This window comes from Chenopodium album, chromosome 2 (assembly GCF_948465745.1).
Source record: "Chenopodium album chromosome 2, dcCheAlbu1.1, whole genome shotgun sequence".
Classification (NCBI taxonomy): domain Eukaryota; kingdom Viridiplantae; phylum Streptophyta; class Magnoliopsida; order Caryophyllales; family Amaranthaceae; genus Chenopodium; species Chenopodium album.
Window position 1 is genome coordinate 69,877,456 of NC_137835.1, and position 11,017 is coordinate 69,888,472.

General features: G+C 32.0%; 1 protein-coding gene across 1 annotated transcript; it reads right to left on the minus strand.

Annotated features, from left to right (window-relative positions):
- Positions 1–1,773: 1,773 nt before the first annotated feature.
- On the minus strand, positions 1,774–7,692 carry LOC145586849 (putative WRKY transcription factor 43). Its single transcript, XM_081643788.1, has 2 exons — positions 7,121–7,692; positions 1,774–2,368 (listed from the first exon to the last, which is right to left on the minus strand). The coding sequence occupies exons 1-2, from the start codon at positions 7,528–7,530 to the stop codon at positions 2,191–2,193; spliced, it is 588 nt and encodes a 195-aa protein (XP_081499914.1). The 5' UTR covers positions 7,531–7,692; the 3' UTR covers positions 1,774–2,190.
- Positions 7,693–11,017: the final 3,325 nt, after the last annotated feature.

Sequence of the window (11,017 nt, forward strand, 5' to 3'; positions counted from 1 at the left end):
AAATCTGGAACCTGTTTTGGTTTGTTTGTTTCATTGGCATGAATCATGTGGATTTGTTATTTATGTATCATGTGTTTGAATCTATTACTCTATAAGAGTGGTAAGTTTTACTAGTTAGATTCTGCTAGGATGAGTTTGTCTCTTAATGTCATTAATCCAGTTGTTTTCTCAACAGAGATAGATGGAGGTTCTTAAGAGAGTTAAGACCTTTGTCCCAGTAGTTCTTAAAACAGGATAGATAATGACACCGAAAGTTGAAGGGTTGAACTTATGTTCTTAATGTTCTAGTTCCATTGCATGTAATTCTCTGGTTTGCAAGGTGCTTAAACATGTTTAAGCCTGCAAGGAAAGACCTTTGAATTTGCTGGGAACGTGTGTGTATAACACATAGGATGAACACCTACGTGAGTACGAGAGGTGGCCTCTCTCAAGGGAAGACTGGAGTATTGTTTTCCTGAAGTACTCATGAGAGCCCAAGTGTTGGCCAAGATTGGCGGAGTTGCTTAAGCTCTAAAGTCAAGGTATGTGTATTCAAGGTCCCTTCCTCGCTCCTAGGAGTTCAAATCTCAGGATACTCACTAGGGAAGTGTTGAAAACCTTGTGCACTAATGTGTTAGTTCAAACCTTTGGATACTAGCATTTAAGTACTAAGACTTTCATTTACTGTTCAGATTTCATGTTGAAGATCCGCTCGCATTAGTGGGGGATTGTTGGAAATAGGTAATGTAACGGATGCTCGCGCCCGATCGGGCGGCCCTCGCCCGATCGGGTGGAGGTGGCCAAGGAAAATAAGAGAGCTCTCGCGCCCGATCGGGCGGCCCTCGCCCGACCGGGCGGCGGACTCGAGTTTTTGACGAGCCCGATCGGGCAGCTTCGCCCGATGGCTCGCCCGGGATGGGTTTTCTAGATCGCCCGACCGGGCGGTGTTCGCCCGATCGGGCGCGACACCAGGTCTGGAGAAACTCAATCTCACTTCCGATTGGGCGACTGCTTTCCCGATCGGGCCCGCCTTTTTCCTAGGTCGGTTTGCTTTGCGTGTTTCATTTTTCCGGGACTCATATAAATACGAGCCTTGTTTTTTCATGAGATTCATTCACTTTCTAGCTGAAAACACAAACCTACCTTTTGAGATCTGAACAGTTCTTGAGCAATTCCACTCTTCGAGTTCGAGTGCACGGATTATGGAGAGAGTTGCGTTAAACTTGGGGGGCGTGCGTCACTAGGAAATCTGTACCGGTGGTGGCGTATTTCGCTTCTAAGGCAGTGGATTTTGTTCCACGGCGCGACTGTGAGTTTGGGATCTTCAATCCAGGAAAGTTCTAACCTTTTGTTTGTTATTGATTTCAACAGTTATTTTACCAACAATTGTTACAAAACGGAGGGAGTAGTATACATTATCAATCATTTCATGTTATTCATTGTCACATACTTGTCGTAAATTTTGTCTTTGGTTGTTGGAAACATCACAATCAAATTTGTAAGTGTAGAATACTATGTAGAAATTAATCAAGATGAAAAAGTATAGTCATTTAGGTTGTTGGAACATCATGATTGATGAATATAGAAGTCCACAATAATCCGACAAAAAAATATTGATATATACTACCTTCGTTAAATGTTATGTGCAACTTTGAGGTATTATTTGTGAGATGTACAATATTCCAAAATTGCACATTTAACGGAAGTAGTATAATGAATGACTTGTATATCTACCTGATAACAAAATACTGTGCTTAATAGAAGTCCACAATAATCGGACAAAAAAATTCATTATAAATGTACTAGCTCTCTTTTTTGAGGGGAATATATGTACTAATCTTAAACAAATTTTAATGATTATCATACAAGTTTGATTCTACTCTTTCATTTTGTTTTCCCAAGTGACAAATAAATTAAAGGTGTATTAAAAAAAAAAAAAAAAAAACAAAAACAAAGGCAGGTTTGACAATTATGGTCAAACTCAAGCACAGTTACTGTATGACTTATGAGTATATATCTTTAATATAGTTATTTGTAAAAAAAAAATTTAAAAAAAAAAAAAAAAAAAAACCCTATATATTCCGTAATATAAAATAAAAGAAAAGAAAAGAAAAAGAGAGAGAGAGAGTAATTATAAAGATCTTCCATTTAAAATATTTTTGGTCGATCTTGTGGGAATTTTGATTATAATTAATTATGGAAAAAGTATATCTAAGGAGGGACGTAAATCTGCATTTGCTTCAAAATATGTTCGAAATTATCAGTAGACCTCTCAACTGGATGTGTATGTACTCCTTCATATGTTGTTACCACCACTTCTTCATCTTTTGTTAGTCTCTGCACTTGCTTCTTTACGTTACACCCTCCATGAGTACATCGATAATAGCTTCTGCCATCATAATTAAATATGCATCAATTAACTGTTAGTCAGGGGAGGTAAATACTCTAAAATAAACGATACCTCTTACATATCGATTCAGTCTAACTTTGAATTTTGAAAGTCAATATCATTTGGAACTTGGGAGAGGGAGGGAAAGTTAAGGGAACTTTTACCCTAATGGTTAATTCTCATGACCTTGAATTGATAAAACTATTATGAGACCAAAAATTTACCATTAGTTTAGGCTTGAATCCTAGCTAGATGAATAAGATAGATCTAGATGGTACGGTGAATTTGTATTATACGAAGTGTGTATAATGTATAATCTGATCTAGTCTTTTTACGAACATATCATTTGTACATCCGTTATAATGCGACACATATGAAACGCCACGTGTTAGCAAATGTGATGTGTGAAAAGGTCTCTATTGCTTAGGTATGCATGCATTGCCTTAAATTGTGCCAACTCTACATTTCATTAGCAGGCTATACTCGATCTGTCTATTCGGGAAACTAGGTCAGGTTCGGTGAAATCAAGTCAAGTTTATTTTAAAATAGTCATATTAAATTATTGCCTCCATATGAATCGAAATCTTAATCGGGTTTTTTTTTAGTCGATTCAGATTGAATCGGTCGGATCAGTTATTTGACACCTTTATATCTTTATATCCGAGTGTAGTGTATCTTTCAAATATACGTTTTTTGGGGAGTTGGCCTAACAATAATAGTAATAAAGACTTGAATTAGTAACTTTTGCAAGGTGCTTAGCTATCTCATAATTATTGGTTTCCCTACCCGGCCAAGTGGCCAACCCTGGGCTCCTACATGCACACGCTCCCTACATTCAATTTCAGGAAAAATAGTACGGAAACTGCCTCCATATTCACTCTCATCACATGATATAAATGACGTTAGTTAGTTGTTCTGCATGCGCACGCTATCTACTTGTTAGAGGTTGGGTGATTAGTGATACGGATACTCAATTATTGGAGATAGCCAGACAGGCAAGCTTCAGTTGTGACTTGTGAAAGAGAGGCGTCGGAATACTCCTTCCGATACACTTTACCTAGGATCAGAGCATCGAGCATGGTGCTCCCGGACCACCGGTGTTGTGAAGTTTATGGTTGGACTAACATGTTAACTAGTCATAATGCACATGCGTCAACAAAATGCATGTAGTGAACGTGCCATGAGGAACGAATTGAACACGATGCATAAACTTTTGGATACATCCTGTGTATAGTAATTTTACCATATAATTACCCATTTTAGAATAAATTAAATTTAGGGTAATTTTTAATCTGCTTTAGAGTAAGTATATAACTTGTAATCAATTTTTTTTATTGTTACTTAAGATGTACATAATACTTTGTAATTTTTAAGAGATTGATTTTATAAACGATAACGTAATTTATAGTTTTATACATTATGAATTGAATGATTTGAACAGGGTAAATTTCTTTTTTTTTTTCTTTTTTCTTTTTTTTTTTTTTTTTTTTTTGAACGGGAGTAAATTTCTTATAAAGGAAGTAATTTGTTAATAAATGATATTCCTTATTCATATGTAAGTTTTATTCAATTTTAACTTTTGATTAATTTAAGGTAGCATCACCTCTAATGTACAATAATTATTCTACAAATAATTTGGTTTTGATCAACGATTTAGATTTAATTTGTAAATTATAAAGGTTATTGATTGAAGCTTCATTTTGAGGAAATTTGTGACAAAATTTCGGAAGGAAATAAATTATTTTTGAGAGGTGCATGCTCATCGCACAAATTGTTCACACCAAAAATAATTTTTGAGAGGTGCATGCTCATCGCACAAATTGTTCACACCAAAAATATTTGTATTGACACATCAAAAAAAGAAATAGGGTATACCAAAATGGATTAAAATGGATTTCTAAATAGACTTTTTTTTTATTTTAGAATTTTTGTGCCGATGATGGATTTTTCAATGTGTACTTTTCCATACATTAGTCAATTAAAAGCTAACATCCACAGATCCCAGTAATTAAGTTGAAATAAGATTGAAATTAAATAAACACAGTCAAAAATTTAATGAGGCTTTATGAGTGGTATCTAATTTCAATTTAGCTACTGTTATGACAACTCCTTATTCACCCAGATTTACATAGAGTTAGGTACATTCAAAGGGTAGTTTTTTAGCTTACCTTGCATCCGCATCACCGCATGTACGTAAATATATTTTTTTTTTATTGTTATGGCTTAAGTTATTGCAAGTATTTACTATTGTTAATTTATACTAATATATACCAGTTGCATCGTACTACCGTTTTGCAAAAAGAACATATTATACACATGTAAAGAACATACAACTATAGTGGAAAGAACATACTATTAAAATGTAGTGAACATATACATAAAGTAAAAAAGAACATCTTTGCACCAAAAAAGAGTGAAACGAACATATGTCCATGTTGTTTGATTGTCAGTGTAGTGTACTTTTATTTGTGAAATGTTATTTGAATTTTGCCTTGAAATTATGATGGATATATATAAATAATGTTTATTACATAATTTTTTCATGTTCTTTATTAATATTACATATAGATGTTCTTTAGATATAAAAAAAATTAATAATAAAAAAAATAAAATAAAATTGTAGGTTCTTTACAAAACAACGGTACGTATGTTCTTTTCCAAATAGTTACATATTCTTTTCGCGTTTTTAGTCTATATCAAACAAGGAACGGACTGTTGTACCTTAAAATTTTCAATATATACTACGTAGTCATTGCCATTAGTAAGTTGACAAAATTGACGATCATGCAAATTATTATTATTATTATTATTATTATTATTATTATTATTATTATTATTATTATTATTATTATTATTATTAATTTTTTATTTTTTTATTTTTTTATTTTTTTTTTGTGAGTAAGATTAGAGCAATCTAATATTACTCCCATTTCTAAAAGCTTTTTGTATTAAATGGTATTTGTCTCACAAAATAAAGTTAAAACAAGAATAATTTTTAGAGACAGAAGGGTGTTTTTCATGTACCACCATTTCTCATTATAAAAAAAATTTGAAAATGTGAAAAGTTCACAAGGCCACATGTAAGATATCCTATTTTCCTCCATCTATCCCTTCTCCTAAGTTACCCGGCTAGCTAACCCCTTACACCCATTTATCTCACTTATGTTATCCCACCCAATAATTATAATAATAGTAATAATGAATGCAAAATTATAATAAACAAATATAATAATGTTGTTGTTATCAAATTAAATCATTCTAAGGTTATACTTTGTATGTGCTAGGACAAGACTTGGATAATAATTAACTAGGTTTAATTTAGAGCAAACTTAACAAAGGATGGTTCGGACCTAGATTGATATATAACAATTACTAGGTTCTAATAAATTTAAAATAAGTCAAAACATGTTTACAAATAAAAAGTAAAATGAAAACACTCTTATTAGTTAGTTCGCATTCTACTGATTCTAGGTTGCAATATCAAATTCATCAAATAGATTTAATACTACCCCATTCTTTAATTAGATTCCTACTTTTAGCATGCATTTATTTCTCACATAATAGAGAGAAGTAGGAATCTAAGTAAGGGACAAGGGAGTAAGATAATAATCTTAATTCTTAATAAGTGTAAAGCGAAAAGAACACACTCTTATTAGTTGGTTCAAATTCTATTATGCCGTATCAAAGTCATTGGCTATTGACGATGAATATTGCTGATTATGCATATTTTGCCAATTACAAGTTCCTTGATTAGATAGCCCTCTTTATTTTCTTCTTGAAATGATATAATTAGAATCCATCATTTTCATGCTAAAGATAGCACGCATTCAAGAGGGTTAGCATGAAATACAAGACTTAATAAAATTAATAACCAATTAGATTGGTGCAAATAAAACAACTCCAATTATAGCTTAAAGTTGGTAAATTTTATTACCAAATTAACCGGCTAATAATTCTACCTTTAATTTGTAGAATATCATAAATAAGAAGTTTCTTTGAGTCATCAAACTACAAGTAGATAGATAGATGATCGTGGGATCTTCATGAACCTCAGGTGTTTTTTTGGTCACAAAAGTGAAAAGCATGTGTAAAAAATATATTTATCTTTAAAAAAGATTTCTTCCCTTTTTTGACAAAATTATTAATCATTCCAATTTCCAAATATTAAAACATTCAAAAATAATGAAAATAAAATTTGAGTATTACTCTAAAGACTTTGCTGATTGGCAACTGCCAACATATATATATTTTTTTTCTTTCACATAGCTGATTAAAATAATTTTAGTGATTACACTATGTATATTTAATTTATGTTCAAATCACCTAAGTTAAATATACTAATTTTTTTTAAAAAATAAGTTAAATTCATTAAAAACAAGTTTTAACCAAGAAAATGTTGTATTTTCTAAAGAACAAATAGCAATTTATTACAATGATGAGTTTAAATTAGAAGAAATAATTTAATTTCAGTAGAAATAATTTAACAAAAATTATTTAATTTCAATAAATACCAATAATGTAATTTCTCATACATGAACTTATTTATTTTGTAGCTTTAAATTGAATTTTAATGATTTGGATCGCATTATTGATTAAGGATAGATTAAACAATCTTTTATTGATTTAAATTGATAGATACTAATTTTAACAAATCACATAGTTATTGTTGTAAAAAACAATCACATAGTTAAAATTAAATGTTAAAGAATTGATTGATTGATTATATATATAATGCAGTATATATAAAATTACCTAGGAAATTTGTTGTTCTTGACAGCCTTTTGCCCATATTTTCTCCAACGATAACCATCATCAAGTATATCAACCTGGCTCCTTGTATGAAAAGCATACCTATGCCTTCTCAATTTCATTTTCTCCTTGTTATCCTTCTTGTTCTCTTTGATTCCGCCACTCGACGATCCGACATATTCATTAGGAGCTAATCTTTTTCCATTATCATGTTGAAAATCCATATTCATCTCCATCCCTAGCTCAGTCTTTGTATTCGTCGTATTTATCCCAATAAGTCCATTCTTGTAAACATCAATCAAAGACGACGAAGAAGAAGAAGAGATGGGTGTATGATGAGAGATTGGAATAATGTTTGTCATTGAAAAAGGAAAATTTTCTAAGGGTATTGATGAAAATGGAGTAGTAGTCATAGTAATAATGTTCTTAGCTTCTATGAAAGAGAAAGAGAGGGAGAGAGAGAGAGAGAGTGAGAAAGAATGAATGAGGGGAGAACAACGATATGATACGTTTCTTAATGGAATTATGGATGAAGACTAGTACAAGGAATTGGAGGTAGTAGAAGTCAAGAAGTTTTGTCATTCATGCAGTCATAAAAGGTGGAATTTGTGGAAAAAGGATATGATAGGCGGCTAGTGAAGCCCCGGCTGCATATTATTTGAGATCCGTATTGAAGGTAAGTTGTTTTAATCTCGTGCGATGTACGATTTTATATTATTGTTAAATTTAATACTCCGTATCAGTTATTGGCTCGGCGATGTCCCTGCTTATTATAAATTTAATACTTTAATTGAACTATATATATTTTAACTTGTTTATCACTAAGAGATTAAGTGGTGATTTTTAAAAAAATTTAAAGAGGATAGCTTAGGTAGTTTGTTATTTGTATAAGCTAGTTTGACTATAAGAATAATTTTTTGTTAGTAAATATAAGGTAATCAAATCCATTGTGGGAAAAAAAAATTGATAAAATAAATAGAGTAATGTTTAAGTTCTTACAAATTTATTGGTGTGCAATTATTAAAGAGTTATATTCCAAAGGGAAATTTAAATAGGGTATCGTGTTGCATATTAAGAGTTTTGCAATTAAACTAAACATTAATACATGTAAGTTAAAGCATGGAGTTTTTCAATTATTAATGGGCTGGTATGATGTGGCGTAACTATATACCAAATGGCAAAATTGGTGACACGTGGCAAAAAAGCATGTCTTGCCATGAGTTTTAATGAGGCCTTCCAAAGGGAGGTTTGATAGGTACCTGGACATACATATCAAGGGGCATAAGAGACATTTCGTATGAAATTTACCCATCTCTCTCCTCCTTTCTCTCACCCCCATGTGCTGAATTTAAGTGTACCACTAGGTGATTAATAGTATCACTAGATGATCAAATAGTATCATTGAACATTCAGTGGTAGTATATATTCATTCAATTGTACTGTATATTCATTCAGTGGTACTAACTACGTGTAGAAATAGTATCACTACATAGTCAATGATATTATATAAGCTTTCAGTGGTACATTTAAAACTGGTCCCACGTGCCCATATCTCTCCTCCTTTTCTCCCACCCCCATGTGCTTTACAATACTTTTCAATATTTTTGATATGTATTTGCACATACATATCAAACCTACATTAGTACTTCCTCGAGTTTTAATACTCCCTCCGTTTTTAAATACTTGTTCCATTTCTCTTGGACACGCATGCCGATGCTAATCTTTGATCACTAATATGTTTAATTATCAATAGGTATAACTTCTAACAATTGAAAATTATTAATCTATTAATTGAGATGATTCCAACAAGTACCCACACGACTATATTTTTTCTTATGTATAAATCACAAACAATAGTCAAAGTAGAATAAATGAATAGTGCAAAAAATAGAAATGGAACAAGTATTTAAAAACGGAGGAAGTAATACATACCATGTATATTGATTTTATTTGATTTCGAAAGTTTCGTTCATTTATGTTGTGTTTAATTCATCTTATTTTTACTTATCCCTTTATTTTTATTTAAGTGCTTTATATTGATTAAGTATGTATGTCAATACAAAACATTGACCAATAATATATTTGATTATCAATAAGTATACAAACATATAAATATTAGTAATTTATTTATTGAAAAGATTCCAATAAGTACCACAAATTGAAAAAAACTAAATGGGCACCGATTCAAAACCCCCCTTAGACACTAGTTTTGAACTGGTGTTGATATGGTTGGTACCAAAACCAAATGATTAAGGCACTAGTGCCCTTTTGTTATAACAGAGCTTTTTTGGTGTAGCAGGCCACACCATGTGGCCTGCTGCCAAATCAGTAAAAATAACGGATTATACAGTATAACGGGGTTACTATTCACTCGCATAACGGGGTTACTGGTTTTGTCAAGGTTACTTGTATTTTTTTTTTCAGGGGTTACTTGTATTTTTTTTTTCAGGACTTGTATTTTTTTTTTCAGGGGTTACTTGTATTTTTTCTTTCAGGGGTTACTTGTATGGATTATTTATTCAGGGTTACTTGTATTTTTTTTTTTCAGAGGTTACTTGCATTTTTTTTTCAGGGGTTACTTGTATGGATTACTTATTCAGGGGTTACTTGTATTTTTTTTTTTTTCAGGGGTTACTTGTATGGATTATTTATTCAGGGGTTACTTAATTGTACTTTTTTTTTTTTCAGATGTTGTATTTTTTTTTCCAGAGGTTACTTGTATGGATTACTTATTCAGGGGTTACTTGTATTTTTTTTTTTCCAGAGGTTACTTGTATGGATTACTTATTCAGGGGTTACTTGTATTTTTTTTTCAAGAGTTACTTGTATTTTTTTTTCAGGGGTTACTTGTATTTTTTTTCAAGATTTAGTTGTATTTTTTTTTTCAGGGGTTACTTGTATTATTTTTTTTTCAAGGGTTACTTGTATGGGTTAATTCAAGGGTTACTTGTATGAGTTATTTATCCAAGGGTTACTTGAATGAGTTACTTATTCAGGGATTACTTATATGAGTTACTTCAAAGGTTACTTGTATGAATTACTTATTCAACGGTTACTTGTTACTTATTCAACGGTTACTTGTAAGCCCCATACCAAACCAGTAACACCCTACAAGTAACCCTTGAGCAAAACTAGTAACACTCTACAAGCAATCCCTAACCAAACCAGTAACACCCTACAAGTAACTCTTGAGCAAAACTAGTAACACCCAACAAGTAACCCCTAACCAAACCAGTAACACCCTACAAGTAACCCCTGACCAAAACCAGTAACACCCTACAAGTAACCTGACCAAACCAGTAACACCCTACAAGTAACCCCTGACCAAACCAGTAACATCCTACATGTAACCCCTGACTAAACCAGTAACACCATCACCAAACCAGTAACCCCTGACCAAACCAGTAACACCCTACATGTAACCCCTGACCAAATCAGTAACACCTACAAGTACCCATAACCAAACTAGTAACACCCTACAATTTTTGACGTAGAATGTTTGATCTAAGATTCCACGAAGAAAACGAGCTCACATTTCTTTGGTTCTCATCAATTTCACTACTTCAAATGTTGTTGATGATTTTAAGGATAATTAATCACAATTTTTCACAGCAATTTAACACCCAATTTTTACAATTTTGGGCTTTAATTGCAGCAATTTGGCAAAGAGGAGAGAAAAAATGGGTGGAGTAGATATATGGTTGTTGGTGATGTGTGGTTTGGCTTGAAGAAGAGGCTAAGAAAAGAGGACAGAGAAAATGGGTATAGTAGAGATATGGTTGTTAGTGATGTATGGTTTGGAGAAGAAGATAAGAAAAGAAGAGAGAGAAGAGTTGTGGTATTTTTTAAAAAATAATAATAATAATAATAATAATAATAATAATAATAATAATTGTGGCT

What these genes read in the sequence shown, in the direction of transcription:
- LOC145586849 (XM_081643788.1), bottom strand. Translation starts at nt 7,530, where the DNA reads ATGACTACTACTCCATTTTCATCAATACCCTTAGAAAATTTTCCTTTT. An exon ending in AAGAACAACAAATTTCCTAG is followed by an intron (nt 2,369 to 7,120) that starts GTAATTTTATAT and finishes TTATGATGGCAG; the next exon opens with AAGCTATTATCGATGTACTC.